Below are 17,671 nucleotides of genomic sequence, written 5' to 3'. Positions count from 1 at the left end.
GAACTCCCTTGAATCCACATGTTTGTGCTGATTGGGGCGTCATAGCTGTTCAGTGGTCTCCACTATTGTGGGTTTTTCAGGCCTCAGATAAGATCCACTTTTCCTTGCAAGATGGAGTGGTTTTCCCTCTGAGCCTGTAGCTCCGGGAGAGATTTCCACTGTAGTGCTGGCAGCTTGGTCAGGGAACCCTGTCCAGCAGTCACTCACCTTCCCTTAGAATTCTGCTACCACTTAGTTTGCCAACTAATATTCCCCAAGTGACTCTCAGGCACTCCTTCTATCTACACTGGGACTAGGCTTAGAACAGGTCCATCTGTTCAGCCGACATTTTCCTCCCAGTTCTATAATACTTTCTTACTATCCTTTGTGTGTCAATTGTCACTTCACCTCTCACCTCTTTCATTTCTGATTCTATTGTCTCCTCTCTCTTTGTTTCTTGATGCATCTGGGTAAAGGCCCATCAATCTTGTTTATCTTTTCAAAGAACAAGCTCTTGGTTTCATTTTTTTTCAAGTTTTACTTTTTATTTATTTTTTAAAATTTATTTTTTAAATTAATCTTTATTGTTCATATTATTACAGATTGTTCCTCATTTTCCCCCCTCCATTGCTCCCCTCCACCAGGTTTCCACCCCATCCTCTGCCCTTTCCCCGTCCCCATTGTCCTCATCCATAGAAGCACAGTTTATGTTTATTCTCTTCCCACACACCCCACTCCCCTTTTTCCTGAGAATCGTCAATTCACTCCCCTTCCATACCTCTGATTCTATTATATTCAACAGTTAATATTGTTCATCAGATTTTTTTTAATTCCCTTGGTTTTTAGATTCACTTGTTGATAGTTACATATTTGTTGTTCACAATTTTTATCTTTATCTTCTTCCTCTTCCTAAAGAACCCCCCTTCAGCAATTCATATAATTCTGGTTTGGTGGTGATGAACTCCTTTAGCTTTTTTTTATTAGTGAAGCTCTTTATCTGGCCTTCGATTCTGAGTGATAGCTTTGCTGGGTAGAGTATTTTTGGCTGTATGTTCTTGCTATTCACCACCTTGAATATTTCTTGCCATTCCCGTCTGGCCTGCATGGTTTCTGTTGAGTGCTCAATCGTATGGGTGCTCCTTTATAGGTAACTACCTTCTTTGCTCTTGCTGCTTTTAATGGTCTCTCTTTGTCTTTTGCTCTTAGAATTTTAACTATGATGTGTCTTGGTGTGGTCCTCTTTGGATTCCTTTTGTTTGGTGTTCTGTGTGCTTCCTGGACTTGTAAGTCTATTTCTTTCACCAGGTGGGGGAAATTTTCTGTCACTATTTCTTCCAATATGTTTTCAGTATCTTGCTCTCTCTCTTCTTCTGGGACCCCCATAATTCTGATGTTGGTTCGCTTGAAGTTGTCCCAGAGGTTTCTTACATTATATTCAACTTTCTGGATTCTCTTGTCTTTTTGCTTCTGCAGAGGAGTGTCTTCTGACTCTTTATGTTCCAAATCTTTGACTTGATTCTTGTGATCTTCCATTCTGTTTTTAGGACTCTGTATAATATTTTTTATTTCAGACAATGTATTCTTTATTTCTAGTTGATCCCTTTTCATATCCTCATAGGTCTCATTTATTTTATCGCCCTTTCCTAGGAAATTCTTGAAAAACCTTATAACCGTGGTTTTGAATTCTATATCCAGTTGCTTATTGTCCTCAATTTCTTTCATTTGTGATCTTTTTCCTTTGTCTCAGCATTTTCACTGCTTCCCTGAGTTGATGGGGTTGCTTTGTGTGTTAAGGTGTCCTATATGTTTGAGTGGGTCAGCTTCCCAGTTACCTGAGATGGACACTCTTGGAGCACCCCTTTGTGGACTGTGTGTACAGCCTTATTGTAGTTAATACTTACTTGTTTTTGGTATCACTGGGAGGAACTGACTTCCAGGCCAATTGTGAGAATCAGCTGTGTCTATTCCCGGAGACAGCCTTATTCCACTAGACTTGGAAACTTGCAAAAAGCCTCTGTGCTCAGCTTAGATAGGGTGGAGTTTCAGGGTGGAGTCTACAGGCTTGGCTTCCTGTCAGCCGCACCCTGTGAGATTCCTGAGTGTCAGTGTTCCTCAGTGTCCTTTGGTACTGGCTGCTTTAGTACTCGCTGCAAGCACTTCTGAGAGAAAGGTGCCCTCGAGTTTCTCCCACTACCGGAGAACCTATTCTCTCCCCCAATGAGCCCAGAACTGGGGTTCAGTGCAGTTGGAAGTGGGGTTCAGTGCAGTCCTGAGCTTTCATCTCCTTCCCGCTAGGGCAATCCAGTGGCACAGTCAACAGTCCATCTTCTGCACGCAACATGAGTGCCTCTGGGACTCTGCCTTTCGCCGCTCCCCTGAGTTTCCACCTTACAGCCCAGATTCCCTCTGTATGAGCCTGGGTCCTCAAGGTCTGGCCTAGAACTGGGGTTCAGTGCAGTCGGAACTGGGGTTCAGCGCACTCCTGAGCTTTTGTCTCCTTCCCTCTAGGGTAGGGGTGTCGAACTCAATCAGAGAAGGGGCCAAAATCTAAAATTCAGCCTAAATCGTGGGCCGAATGGTTTACTGAACAGTCATAAACTGACAATGTCACAAACTGACAGTGGAGTGCAGTGATGACAGCGCGGTGCGGGCCACATTGCAAGGCCTGGCGGGCTGGATTTGGCCCGCGGGCCTTGTGTTTGACACATGTGCTCTAGGGCAATCCAGTGGCACAGTCAACATTCCGTCCTCTGAGCGCAATGTGTGCCCCTCCGGGACTGCCTTTTGGCACTGCCCTGAGTTTCCATCTTACAGCCCAAATTCCTTCCTAACAGCCCAGATTCCCTCCGTATGAGCCTGGGTCCCCAAGGTCTCACCCAGAACTGGGGTGCAGTGCAGTCGGAACTGGGGTTCAGCACAGTCTGGAACTTTTATCTCTTTCTCACTAGGGAACGCTAGCCAGACAATCAGCTGCCCCTCCTCTCCAACTCAGTCCTCTCCCCACGCTTGCACTATATCTCTGTACCTTAGGCTTTTGCAGCTCCTCTGATTTTCCTTCTGGTTTTCTATTTTCTTCTAGTTGTAGAATTTCCAGCCAGTCAACATTCTTGTATTATAGTTCTGGATAATATCCATTTTGTATTTTTTGAAATTATTGTGTGAGCTGAAGTTAGGCATTTACCTATGCCACCATCTTGGTTTCTCAATCTCTTGGTTTCATTAATCTTTATTATTTTTTTTAGTCTCTGTGTCATTTATTTTCTCTATGATTTTTATTATTTCTTTTCTTCTACTTACTCTAGGTTTTTATTGTTGTGCTCTAAGTTTGTTAGAAATTTCTCTTGTTTTCTAAGGTTGGTCTGTAGTGCTATAAACTTCCCTCTCAGGACTGCTTTCACTGTGTCTAATGAACATATTACAATTTTAATAATGTAGATTATATAAAATTAGATTTTTTTTAAAATGGGGGGGAGCCTTTTTCATCAGGAAAAGATGCACTTGGCAAACAAAAATACATAACCCTATATCTGGACTGTTAGCCAGCCATATGCACTATGCTACCAAACCGGTCATTAAAAATTTGAATCACTTTCTTACACCTTATACCAAACAGCTGTTGCCCTTAAAACCCCATCCTCAGCCCCCACCTTAGCTTCTGCCTTCGCAATTCACTCAGATTAGTTACTGATTGGTTGGAGTCTTCTTGAAAATGATTCAGTCTTCTTGAAAATGTTAAGACTTTATTTTGTGTCCTAATATGTGGTCTGTTCTAGAGACTATTCCATGTGCATTTGACAAAAATGTGTAATCTACTGCTTTGGATGAAGTGTTCTGTAAATATCAATTAAATCAATCAGATCCATTTAAGGTGGCTATTGCCTTGATAATTTTTTTGTCTGGATAATCTATCCATTGATGACAATGGGATGTTAAAGTTCTCTAGTATGATTGTATTGCTATTGGTATTTACCTTAATGTTTACCAATATTTCCTTTATATACTTACGTGTTGCTATATAAGTTTACAAGAGTTATATCCTCTTATTGGATCGATCCATTTATTGTTGTGTAGTGATCTCTTTGTGTCTTTTATGGCCTTTGTTTTAAAGTCTAGTTTTGTCACATAGATGTATTGCTTACCCCAGTTTTTTTTTTTTCTCTTTTCATTTGCATGTTGTTATTTCTCCTCTTTCATTCTGATTTTGTTTATTTGGGTCCTTTCTCTGCCTCTTGGTGAGCCTGGCTAAATGTCCATCAATCTTATTTATCCTTTCAAAGAACCAGCTCTTGGTTTCATTGATTTTTTTTTGTCTCTATGTCATTTATTCCTGCTCTGTTCTGGTCTTTCCTATCAATATTTCCTTGATTTTATTTACTCTTGGCTTTTCTTATTGCTCTGTTTCTAATTCTCTAAGTTGTAGGTTTAAATAACTTATTACAAGTTTTTCTCATGTAGCTTTTTTGGATTATTGTGTTTTCATTGTCATTTGTTTCCAGGATTTTTTTTTACTGCTTCTTTGACCTCTTTCATAATCCATTCATTATTTAATAGCATGCTATTTAGCCCCCATCTGTTTGATTGGTTTTTGTTGTTGCTGATTTCTATTTTTTTTGCCATTGTGATCTGAGAAGATTCTTTATATGATTTCAATCTTCTTGAATTTGAGAGACTTAGCCTTGATTCTAACATGTCATTTATCTTTGAAAATGTCCCATGTGCACTTGAGAAAAATGTATATTCTGTTGCTTTGGTGTGATATGTTCCAAGGATGTCAATTAGTTCCACCTGGTTTAGTGAGTCATTTAGGATTGCTGTTACTTTCTTGAATTTTTGTCTAGAAGATTTATCCAGTGATAATAATGGGGTATTAAGTCCACTACTATGATTGTGTAGCTGAAGATATTTCCCTTGATATCTTTCAGAAGCTTTTATGTATTTGGATGCTCCAGTATTGGTTGCATATATGTCTACTAGAATTATATCCTTTGTTTTATAATCCCTTTAGTATTATGAAGTGGCCTTCCTTATCTCTTCTTATGGTTTTCACTTTGAGGTGTATTTTGTCATATATAACTATTGCTATCCTAACTTATTTTTCATTTGCCTGATGAATTTTTTTCCCATCCATTTACTTTCAGTTTGTGTAGTCCTTTGTTGTGAGGTGGATCTCTTATAGATAGCATATATATGGTGATGTTTACTTTTCCATTCAGCAATCCTCTGTCTTTTTATTGGAGTGGTAAATCCCTTTACATTTCAGTTTATTATTGACTGGAGGCCTGGTGCATGGGTTTGTGCACTTCTTCCTGGCCTGCACACTATTGCAACCCGGGACCCCTTGGGTGATGTTGGACTTCCGTTTTCGTCCTGAGCCACACTGGGCCAAAAACGGCAGTCTGACATACCCCCCGAGAGATGTAGTAGTGCACAGTGTAGCAGGTGTCTGTGGAGAACCCCAAGCCCAGGCTGGGAATCACACCACCTCCGCTTATCCAGTCTCTACAGAGTCTGCCACTGCCACCACTCAGTAGTGCTGCTGCAGAGGTGGGGGAGGCTTGTCCTGCCACAGCTGTGCTCACCAGTGTCTGATGCCCACTGAGCAGTGCTCCCACTGTGGGGGACACTGAGAACATGGGGGCACCTCCTGCATTGAGCATCTGACCCCTGGTGGTCAGTGTGTGTCATAGCGACCAGTTGACCAATCCTTCAGTTGTTTGGTCTTTTGGTCGCTGAGGCTTTTATATATATACTAGAGGCCTGGTGCACAAAATTCGTGCTCGGGGGTTGGGGGATGTGCCTCAGCCCAGTCTGCACCCTCTCCAATCTGGGACTCCTCAAGGGATGTCCAACTGCCTATTTGGACCCCATCAGGTCTAAATGGGCAGTTGGACATACCTCTCACAATCCAGGACTGCTGGCTCCCAACTGCATACCTGCCTGCCTTCCTGATTGCCCCTAACTGCTTCTGCCTGCCAGCCTGATCACCCTTAACCACTCCCATGCCAGCCTGATTGATCTCTAACTGCTCCCCTGCCAGCCTGTTTGCCCCCAACTTCCTTCCTCTACCAGCCTGATCACCCCTAACTGCCCTCCCCTGCAGGGATGATCACCTCCAATTGCCCTCCCTTGCAGGCCTGGTCGCTCTCAACTGCCCTTACAGGCCTGGTGCCTCCTAACTGCCCTCCCCTGCTGGCCTTCTTGTGGTGGCCATCTTGTGTCCACATAGGGGCAGGATCTTTGACCACATGGGGCAGCCATATTGTGTGTTGCAGTGATGGTCAATCTGCATATTACTCTATTATTATATAGGATAGAAGCCTGGTGCACGGGTGGGGGCCAGCTGGTTTTCCCTGAAGGGTGTCCTGGATAAGGGTGGGGGTTCCCTTGGGGTATGGGGTGGCCTGGGTGAGGGGCTTGTGGTGGTTTGCAGGTCAGCCATGCCCCCTGGTAACCCAAGCAGAGGCCCTGGTATCTGGAATTTATTTACCTTCTATAATTGAATCTTTGTTATCTTGAGTGGAGGCTTAGGTTGGCAGAAAGGGAGGCAGAAAGCTTGGCTTTCTCTGTTGCTGGGGGCAATGCTAGCCTGTTTTCTCCAGCTCTGGCTGACACCATTATTCTTGGGATTTATCTTCTATAATTGAAACTTTGTATCCTGAAGTGGAGGCCTAGGCTGGCCAGGGTGTGTGGAAAGCTTGGCTTCCTCTATTGCTGGGGAAACCCAAGCCTCTCAACTGCTCTCTGTGGCTACAGCCATCTTGGTTAGGGGTTAATTTGCATACTCGCTCTGATTGGCTGGTGGGTGTGGCTGGTGGGTGCAGCTTGTGGGTGTGGTGGAGTGATGGTTAATTTGCATATTACTCTTTTATTAGGTAGGATAAACTAGAAGCCCGGTGCACAAAATTTATTCACAGGGGTGTGTGTCCCTCAGCCCAGCCTGCACCCGTTCCAATCTGGGACTGACCCCTAAAGGGATGTCCAACTGCCCGTTTAGGCCCAATCCAGGTAGGATCAGACCTAAATGGGGAGTTAGATATCCCTCTCACAACCCAGGACTGCTGGCTCCCAATTGCTTGCCTGCTTGCCTTCCTGATTTCCCCTAACTGCTTCTGCCTGACAGCCTGGTCACCCCTAACTGCCCTCCCCTGCAGGCTTGATCGCCCCCAACTGCCCCCCCCCTTGCAGGCCTGGTTCCTTCCAATTGCCCTCCCCTGCTGGCCATCTTGTGTCCACATGGGGGCAGCCATCTTGGGTGTTGGAGTGATGCTCCATCTGCATATTACTCTTTTATTAGATAGGATAGAGGCCTGGTGTACTGGTGGGGGCCAGCTGGTTTGCCCTGAGGGTGTCCCAGATCAGGGTGGGGGTTCCCTTGGGGCATGGGGAGGCCTGGGTGAGGGGCCTGTGGTGGTTTTCAGGCTGACTACGCCCCCCGGGACCCAAACAGAGGCCCTGGTATCTGGGATTTCTTTATGTTCTATAATTGAAACTTGTAGCCTTGAGCAGAGCGAAGCCTCCTGCTTGCTCCAAGGCTGCCACTATTTTTGTTGGGATTTATTTATCTTCTCTAATTGAAACTTTGTAGCAGAGGCAAAGGCAGGCCAAGGCTGTAGGAGCTTGGCTACTGCCATCTCCGGGGGCAACTCAAGCCTCCTGCTTTCTCCAGCTCTGTGGCTGATGTGATTTTTGTTGGGATTTATTTATCTTCTATAATTGAAATTTTGTAGCCTTAGTATAGGCTTTGGCTGGCCAGGGAAGCAGGAAAGCGTGGCTTGCTCCATTGTTGGGGAAACCCAAGCCTCCTGCTTGCTGCAGCTCTGTGATCGCAGCCATCTTGGTTGTGTTAATTTGCATACTCGCTCCTGATTGGCTGGTGGGTGTGACTGGTGGGTGTAGCAGAGGTATTATCAATTTGAATATTACTCTTTTATTAGATACTATAGGTGCTTTTTTTTTTCTTTTTTCTTTTCTTTCTTTTAATTGTCACCCTAGGATATTTTTTTCATTTACTTTTTATAGAGTCCAAGAGAGAGGGAAAGACAGAGAGAAATATCAATTCAAGAGTAACATTGATTGGTTGCTCCAGCATGCACCCCAATAGGGCTTGGGCCAAGGAGGAGCCTACAACCAAGGTACATGCCCTTGACCAGAATCAAACCTGAGAACCTTCAGTTCACAGGATGACACTCTGTCCACTGAGCCAAACCAGCTGTAGGCATTTTTATTCTTTATGTCTATGTTTTTTTCCTCTATTTCTATTCCTTTTTCTTACACCAGTCCTTTTAGGATTTTTTTCATTGCTAGTTTGGTGATAATAAACTCCCTGTTTTTATCTGCAAAACTCCTGATTTCACCTTCAATTTTGAATGACAACCTTGCTGGATACAGTATTCTTGGATTTAGGCCCTTGCTTTTCATTACTCTTTATACTTTATTCCATTCCCTTATATCCTGAGAAATCAGTTGATATTATAATGGAAGATCCCTTGTAGGTAACTTTCTGTCTCTCTCTTGCAGCCCTTAAAGTTTTTTCTTTGTTAATGTTTGCCATTTTATTTTTTTTAATATATATTTTATTGATATTTTACAGAGAGGAAGGGAGAGCAATAGAGAGCTAGAAACGTCAATGAGAGAGAAACATTGACCAGCTGCCTCTTGCACACCCCCTACCGGGGATGTGCCCACAACCAATGTACATGCCCTTGACCGGAATCAAACCTGGAACCTTTCAGTCCGCAGACCAATGCTCTACCACTGAGACAAACCGGTTTCGGCAATGTTTGCCATTTTAATTATGATGTGTCTTCATGTGGGTCTTTTGCATTCATATTGTTTGGGGCTCTCTGTGCTTCCTGGACTTGTGTGACATTTTTCTTCCCCAAGTCAGGGAAGTTTTGTATCATTATTTCTTCAAACATGTTTTCTATTCCTTGCTCAGCTTCTTCTTCTTCTGGCATCTTTAGTATGTGGATATTACTCCATTTCATGTTGTCCAAAAGTTTCCTTAAATTCTTCTACTTTTTAATTCCTTTTTCCAATTGCTGTTCAGATTGGATTTCTTTTTTCAACCCTATCTTCTAACTCACTGATTTGATCCTCAGCTTCTTCTAGTCTACAGTTGAAACTTTCCACAGTGTTCTTTATGGCCTGCTGCTATATTCCTCTTCATTTTTACTCATGTTGGTGTATTTCTCATTCAGCTCCTTATAATTCTCATTGAGTTGCATATAATCTCATTTAGACATTTGAGTATTCTTATAATCATTACTGTAAATTATTTCTCTGACAAATTACTTGCCTCCATTTTGTTTAGTTCATTTTCTGGCTATTCCTTTTTCTTTTTTTCTTTGAGGGTTTTTTTTTTGTTTTTGTTTTTGTTTTTTGTCTCTCAATTTTTGCTGGCCCTTTACATTTTTAAAAATATATTTCATTGATTTTTTTCAGAAAGGGAGGGAGAAGGATAGAGAGTTAGAAACATCAATGAGAAACATTAGTCACCTCCTGCACACCCCCTAGTGGTGATGTTCCTGCAACCAAGGTACATGACCTTGACTGGAATTGAACCTGGGACCCTTCAGTCCATAGACCTGGGACCCTTCAGTCCATAGACTCTATCCACTGAGCCAAACCAGTTAGAGCTGCATTTTTTCTCAGACTATTCCAAAAAATTAAAGAGGAAGAAACACTTTCAAGCTCTGTGAAACCAGCATTACCCTAGTCCCCAAATCAGATAAAGACACTACAAGAAAATAGAATTACAGGCCAATATCCCTCATAAACATAGATGCTAAAATCCTCAAAAAATTCTAGCAAAATCAGATCCAGCATTACATTAGAAAAATCATACACCATGATCAAGTAGGATTTATTGCAGGGATGCAAAGATGTTTCAGTATCCATTAATCAATAAACATGATACATCACATAAATTGAGAGACAAAAATCACATACTCATACTAATCGATGAGAAAAAGCATTTGACAAAATCCAATACCCTTTCTTGATAAAAAAAAATCTCAGCAAAGTGGGACTAAAGGGATCATATTTCAACATAATAAAAGCATTATATGACTAACCTACAGCCAACATCATACTCAATGGGGATAAACTAAGAACAGGAACAAGATAGGGATGCCCACTTTCATCACTCCTGTTCTACATAGTACTGGAAGTGTTAGCATAGTAATCAGACAAGAAGAAGAAATAAAAGTCATCCAAATTGGAAAAGAAGAAGAAAAACTGTCATTATTCGCAGATGACATAATATTGTACATAGAAAACCCTAATTACTCCATAAAAATAACTACTAGACTTAATAAATGAATTCAGCAATGTGGCAGGATACAAGATGAACACCCAGAAATATATGGCTTTTTTATACACCAATAATGAACTTACAAAAAGTGAAATTAAAATAATAATTCCATTTACCATTGCTACAAAAAAATTAAAATACCCAGGACAAAATAACTAAGGAGGCAAAAACCTGCACTCTGAAAACTACAGAACATTGAAAAAAGAAATAGAGGAAGACATAAATAAATGGAAGAATATACTATGTTCATGGGTTGATAGAATCAACATCATTAAAATGATCAGACTACCCAAAGCAATCTATAGATTCAATGCACTCCCCATTAAAATACCAATGCTATATTTCACAGACCTAGAATGAACTTTCCAAAAATTCATCTGCAATGAAAAAGACCCCAAATAGCTGCAGCAATCCTGAAAAAGAAGAACAGTTAGAGGGACCACAGTACCAGATATCAAGCTATATTACAAAGCCACTGTTCTCAAAATTGCCTGGTACTTGCACAAGAACAGACATATAGACCAATGGCTCAGAATAGGGAACCCAGAAATTGACCCAAGCCATTATGCTCAATTAATATTTGACAAAGAAGGCAAGAGCATGCAATGGAGTCAAGACAGTCTCTTCAATAAATGGTGTTGGGAATATTGGACAAGTACATCTAAAAAAAATGCATGTAGATCACCAACTTACACCATACACAAAAATAAAGTCAAACTAGATATAGGACTTAAATGTAAGACGGGAAACCATAAAAATACTAGAGGAATCCACAAGCAGCAAAATATCAGATGTATATTGTAGTAATATTTTTATTGATACAGCTTCTAGGACAGTCAAAACTAAGGAGAAAATAAACAAATGGGACTGCATCAAAATAAAAAGTTTCTGAACAACAAATGGAACCATCAACCAAACAAGAAAAAAGCCCACTACATTGGAGAACTTATTTTTCCCATGTAATATTCAATAAGGGTCTAATCCCCAAAATTCATAGGGAAGTCATACATTTTAACAAAAGGAAGATAATTCAATAAAAAAATGGGCAAAGGACTTAAATAGATAGTTTTTGAAAGTGGACATACAGAATGCCAAGAGGCATATGAAAACATGCTCAGTCACTAATCATCTGAGAGATGCTAATCAAAACGATAATGAGGTACCATCTCATATCTGTCAAAATGGCAATCATCAACAAATCTACAAAGGACAAGTGCTGGTGAGGTTGTGGAGAATAACACACCCTCATACACTGCTGGTGGGAATGCAGACTGGTGCAGCCACTGTGGAAGACAGTATGGAGTTTCCTCAAAAAATTAAAAATGGAACTCTTATTTGACCCAGTCATCCCACTTTTAATAATAGAAATCAGAAACACCAATCAGAAAGGATATATGTACCTCTATGTTCATAGTAGCACAATTTATAATAGCTAATATTTGGAAATAGCCAAAGTGCTCATCAACAGATGAGTTGTTTAAAAATCTGTGGTACGTCTACACAATGGAATACTACCCTGCTGTAAAAAAAGAAAGAACTTTACCATCCGCAACAGCATGGATAGACCTAGAGATTATTATGCTAAGTAAAATTAGCCCATGGGAGAAATTTAAATATCACATGATCTCACTCATTAGTGGAATAACAATGAACAACATAAACTGATTAACAAAAAGTAGATTCAGTGACAGGGAAACATCAAACAGACCATCAAACCTCAGAGGGAATGCAGGGGAGCGGGGGTGGTCAGAGATCAACCAAAGGACTTATATGCATACATTTAAGCATAACCAATGAACACAGACACAATGGAGGTGAGGGCTTGTGCTATGCTGGGGAGAGGTCAATAAGAGCAAAGGAGACATATGTAATATTTTAAACAATAAAGAATTTTAAAATAAATAAAAGTAACAAAAAAAAAGAAATTGAAGAAAAATACCTATGGCTGTCTCCCTAGAAAAAATTTTTATACATTATCACCCTAAATAAACAGACAATTCAAAGGTCCATAGCAGCCTTGAAAACCCACCTGGCCCTCTTGAATACAGACCCTATTATAAAAATGCATCTCTACCATCATCCTTTGGTACTCTGGGCAGAAGATATCTACCATTAACAAGTCACTTACTGGGAGACTGGTGAATGGAAACTGTCCTCTCAAAGATTTGTAGGTAATCTCTGAACATAGATAGAAAAGCCTCTTTCCCAGAATATGAACTCATGATACATTCCATGTTTATTCAATTAATTGAATGTCACTAACTTTGAATGTATATGAGGTACTTATTTATACTTTACTAAAGGCCTGGTGAGTGAAATTCGTACACTGAGGGTGCGGGTTCCTCAGCCACCCTGCATCCTATCCTATTTTGTACTCCCTCAGGGGATGTATGACTGCTAGTTTAAGCCTGATCAAAGCAGTTGAACATTCCTCTTGCAATACAGGATGACTTGCTCCTAACCACTTGCCTGCCTGCCTGCCTGCCTGATCACCTCTAATCCCTCTGCCTGCTGAACTGATTGCCCCTACTCTGTTCCCCTGCCTGCCTGATCACCCTCAACCTCTCTTCCTGCCTGCCTGATTGCCCCTAACTGCCCTCCCCTGATGGCCTGATCTCACTCCCAACTTCCCTTTCATGCCAGCCTGATCACACCCCCAATGGTCCTCCCCTGCTAGCCTGATTTCCCCTAACTGACTCTGCCTTGGCCCCCACAACCATGGTTTTGTCTGGAAGTCAGATATCTGGAAGATGGCTGGTTGACCCAGTCTAATTAGCATATTGCCTTTTTATTAGTATAGATAGGGAGAGCCTTAATTAGCATAGATAGATACTATTGCTTAAATTGGGGCGGGGGAGCCTTTTTAATCAGGAGGAGATGCTCTTGGCAGACAAAAACACATAATCCCTATATCTGGACTCATAGCGCACCAGTCATTAAAAAATTGAACTGCTTTCTTACACCTTACAACAAACAGCTATTGCCCTTAAAACCCCTCGTCAGCCCCCACCTTAGGTTCTGCCTTCACAGTTCACCCAGATTTGGTTCTGATTGGTTTGTTCCTATGACAGCCAGTGTCAAAAGCTTCACCTCCTAGGCAGCCATTGGCTCCTCGCAATTCACCCAGAATTTGTTCTGATTGGTCAGTTTCTATGCCAGTCAGCATCAAAAGCCCTGTCTCCTAGGCAGCCATTGGTTCCTCAAAATTCATCCAGATTGGGTTCTGAATGGTTAGTTTCTATGCCAGTCAGCATCTCCAGGCCTGAACATAGAGGCGAGGCTGATCAGTAACTGGCCCAGGCTGCTGGTGACTGGGCTGAACTGCTGACCTTTGGGAATGAGAGAGAAGCTTGACTGCTGGTGAGGCTGGGAGAAAGAAGCAGGGTCTGCTCACCCTGCTTCTCTATCTGGGCCTTGCCAGCAACTGCTTCTGCTGCTGACCAGCCCCGCCTCTTTCTTTCTCTCTGAGTGGTCAGCACTTCAGCCCACTTGCCTGCTGCGCAGACTGGTGTTTGATCAAACCTTCAGTTGTTGCTATATGACCCTGGCTCTTTATATATATAGCTAATATAAGCTTGTGATTCCCTCTAATTTATAGCAACAGGTATAACAGACTAGTTTGTAGGTGAAGACAATTTAAATTAATAAAATATATACATCTATATATGTGTATCATAAGCCTGGTTTCTCTTTAAGAATTAGTAATAAGACATGATATATACATATGCCAGTATTGATAATAAGTCAACTATCTTCTCAATGGACCTGTTTATCCACTTAAATAGCATTTATTGCTGTATTAATTACTGCTGACAAAAATTCTTATAAAAGTCATCAAGAAAGCAGTATTTTAAGTAAATTAAGTATTCCATTGGCAAGTGTGTTCAAGTTCTAAATTTAGTTAGTAAACTCTTAAAGAAGGGGCAGCAAAGTATATATATATATATATATATATATATATATATATATATATATATATATGTTGCTCATGGATTAGAGAGTCAATACTAATAAAGTTGAAAATTTAAAAACAAAACAATAATAAAAAGTGATGTTCTGTCAAGGTGAATGTTTCTGGAATGGTACCTTTCAGAATGGATGAGTGCTACCTAGCCCCTGGACTAATTGTTGTGTACAGGTTGATAAGTGATTTATGCTTTTCTTAGCCACATTGACCAAGAAGCAGTACTCATGGATCATTTGAAGGTTCTAACTGTCCAGTGCTTAGGTATGGTCACTGAGCAGCCAACAACATACCCATTTCATATAGTATCTTTTGAATTTTATTTTTATATCATATCATATAGTAACATCAACATATTTTTTAATAAAAAATATGTTTTTTGAAAAAAAATGGTGTGAAGAATGTTATTGTTTTCTATCTTTGAAAATCTCTTTAATGCCTGATTTGATGGATAACACTTGGATTCTCATACTCACTTTTGCGTACAGTCTGTTGTGATATGTTGTTTGAGTTGAAGTACATGAGAAATCTAATAACTCAGATATGTAGTTAAAAAATAGAGGAACTTGGCCGAAACCGGTTTGGCTCAGTGGTAGAGCGTCCGTCTGCGGACTGAAAGGTCCCGGGTTCGATTCCGGTCAAGGGCATGTACATTGGTTGCGGGCACATCCCCAGTACGGGGTGTGCAAGAGGCAGCTGGTCAATGTTTCTCTCTCATCGACGTTTCTAGCTCTTTATCTCTCTCCCTTCCTCTCTGTAAAAAAATCAATAAAATATATTTAAAAAAAAGAAAAAGAAAAATAGAGGAACTTGTAACTCCCATGAAAGGTTCTCTGGGACTCCAGGGGTTCTTGGGTCACACTTTGAGAACCACTGTCCTATAAAGTAGTTTGGAAGAACATATGAGTGGTGAGATCATTGGTGATCATACTTGTTTCTTTTTTCATTTATATACTCCACAACAGAGATAGATTACTTGTTCAAATTATAAATGAGAAAGGAAGAAGCATGAGTACATTGAGGAAAGATTTTGGAGGCTCTAGAGATCAAGGCAGAAAAGTTTATATTTTGGAGACCAAAGAGCAACTGTAATTTCTTAAGCAGGCAGATGACCTATTAAAATTGTATTTAGCCCTGGCTTGGTGGGTCAGTTGTTGGAGCACTGTCCTATATACCAAAAGATTGCGAGTTCCATTCCAGGTCAGGTTCAATACTTGGTTGAGGCACATATGGGATGCAGTCGATCCATGTTTCTTTCTCTCTTACATTGATGTGTGTGTGTGTGTGTGTGTGTGTGTGTGTGTGTTTATTTACCTTTCATTCCCTTCATCTCTCTAAAAATCAATAAACATATCCTCAGGTGAGGATTAAAAATTGTATTTGGGAAAAAAATGACTGGAATTAGAAGAGAGAAGCTACTTTATAGTTCCTCAGTAATATAGGTGAATAATGAGGTGGGCTAAGCCTCAGATATTGGTGGAAATGGAGATAATTTTTCAGAATTTGCAAAAACAGATCCAGAGACAGAGAAGCATCTATCAAACAATCAAATTACAGAGGGAAAGCAGGGGATGGTGATGGAAGGCGGAAAGATCCACCAAAGGACTTGTATGCATGTATATAAACATAACCAATGGACACAGACACTAGGAGGATGAGGGCATGAGAGAGGGGTTTGGTAGGGACATTGAGGGGATAAAGGCACACATGTAATACCTTAATCAATAAAGAAAAAAATAATAAATAGAATACTAAATGGGGAAATATAATAAAATGTACAATGCCACAAAAAATTTTCATAGAAAATTTTAATGCAAAAATACCACAACTTGGATATCTATATATATAAAACCCTAATATGCAAATAGACCAAACAGTGGAACAACTAAACAACTGGTTGCTATGAAGTGCACTGACCACCAGGGGATGCACACTGAAATGGCATGCATCAGCAGCAGGCAGCAGAGTGCAGAACATGGCGGGATGGTGGAGCAGGTGAGCGGGGGTGCCAGATCAAGATGGACTGCTGGTCACTGTAATCAGGGAAAGCCTCTAGTGGTTACTGAAAATTTTTTGCTCCCATGCACTGCGGTCCTACCAGGTGCTCACACCTGCTGCCGGTGCTGGCCCCACTCACACCCACTGCCAGCGCCAGAGCCGCCACTTGCACTTGCTGCCAGCACCTGGCACAGGCCCTGGCCAGCATCCAGCAGCTGGGGAAGGAAGGCCCTGGCCAGCAGTTGGAAGGCCCTGATTAGCCCTGATCACTGGCCAGGCCTAGGGACCCTACCTATGTACAATTTTGCACATCAGGCCTCTAGTAGAGAATAAAGGAGAGGAGGGAGTTAAGATGACTAAGAGTTTTCAAGTCTAAAACATTTGAAGAATTTCTCCCTTATTTTCAACTTTAACCTTTTCTGAAAATTATTCTTAAGTTAACTGAAGTCTTGTCTTATTTTTCAGAGTTTTGCAGTCCATCCTAGGGCTTAGGAGAATGACAGAATGCTTCCCAACCTGTATCTGTCACAGTGACTACCAGAAGAAAAGGAAGATCTATGATATTTCTGGAGAGTTACTTGCTGATTACTTCTCTTAAGCCCTGCAGGCAGTGAAGGGCTGTCTGACCAGTTCCTGTTTTCACTGGACAGCTGCAGTCAACCTCTTATGCACTCCAGCACCCCCATCAGCTCTCTCTTCTCCTTCACCAGCCCAGCAGTGAAGAGACTGCTAGGCTGGAAGCAAGGAGATGAAGAGGAAAAGTGGGCAGAGAAGGCAGTAGACTCTTTAGTGAAGAAGCTAAAGAAGAAGAAAGGAGCCATGGATGAGCTGGAGAGGGCTTTGAGCTGTCCAGGTCAGCCTAGCAAATGTGTTACGATTCCTCGATCCTTGGACGGGCGGCTGCAGGTGTCCCATCGCAAGGGTTTGCCTCATGTTATCTATTGTCGAGTGTGGCGATGGCCTGATCTGCAATCTCACCATGAGTTGAAGGCCCTGGAATGCTGTGAGTTCCCATTTGGCTCCAAGCAGAAAGAGGTGTGCATTAACCCCTATCACTACTGTCGTGTGGAGACATCAGGTCAGTTTTCTTCACGACATCAAGGTGTATTTTAAAAGTTAAAGAGGTTTGTCCCAGTTGATGGAGAGTTATGGGGCATAAGCAATACAAGATCCACCACAATTTCCAAAAAGAGATGGGGGTATTCAATTTTGAGGAACTAATCCACAATTTTGTAGTAAGAAAAACCTAGAATTTTCATTTCAGCATATATGTAAACTCTGATTTTGAAAATGAAGTTTTATATGTTTTGGAGTCGTCATCGTTATGTTCTTCCCACTCTTGGGGCATTTGAAGGTCTTAATATGGATTTTATATGATTAACTAAAAAATAAGCATCCTCCTCTCCAACCCCTCT

General features: G+C 41.3%; 2 protein-coding genes across 7 annotated transcripts in view; both read left to right on the top strand.

The window, feature by feature from the left end:
• Positions 1–17,671, top strand: part of SMAD9 (SMAD family member 9) — a 109,141-nt gene that overhangs the window by 31,046 nt on the left and 60,424 nt on the right. For all 6 annotated transcript variants that reach the window (XM_084879573.1, XM_084879572.1, XM_084879571.1 and 3 more), the window contains one exon: positions 16,722–17,334. In XM_084879573.1, the coding sequence (XP_084735699.1) occupies positions 16,923–17,334 (412 nt within the window). In that variant the 5' untranslated portion in view covers positions 16,722–16,922. The remainder of the gene's footprint in view (positions 1–16,721; positions 17,335–17,671) is intronic.
• LOC311619666 (general transcription factor II-I repeat domain-containing protein 2-like) overlaps positions 1–17,671 on the top strand; it is a gene marked incomplete at its 5' end in the record, with an annotated part of 100,051 nt that overhangs the window by 33,544 nt on the left and 48,836 nt on the right. The gene's annotated exons all lie outside the window — the stretch shown is intronic.

Source organism: Pipistrellus hanaki (genome assembly GCF_964339955.1).
Source record: "Pipistrellus hanaki genome assembly, chromosome: 3".
Classification (NCBI taxonomy): Eukaryota; Metazoa; Chordata; class Mammalia; order Chiroptera; family Vespertilionidae; genus Pipistrellus; species Pipistrellus hanaki.
The sequence above is the reverse complement of the archived record's forward strand: the minus strand, read 5'-3'. Positions and strand labels throughout refer to the sequence as shown.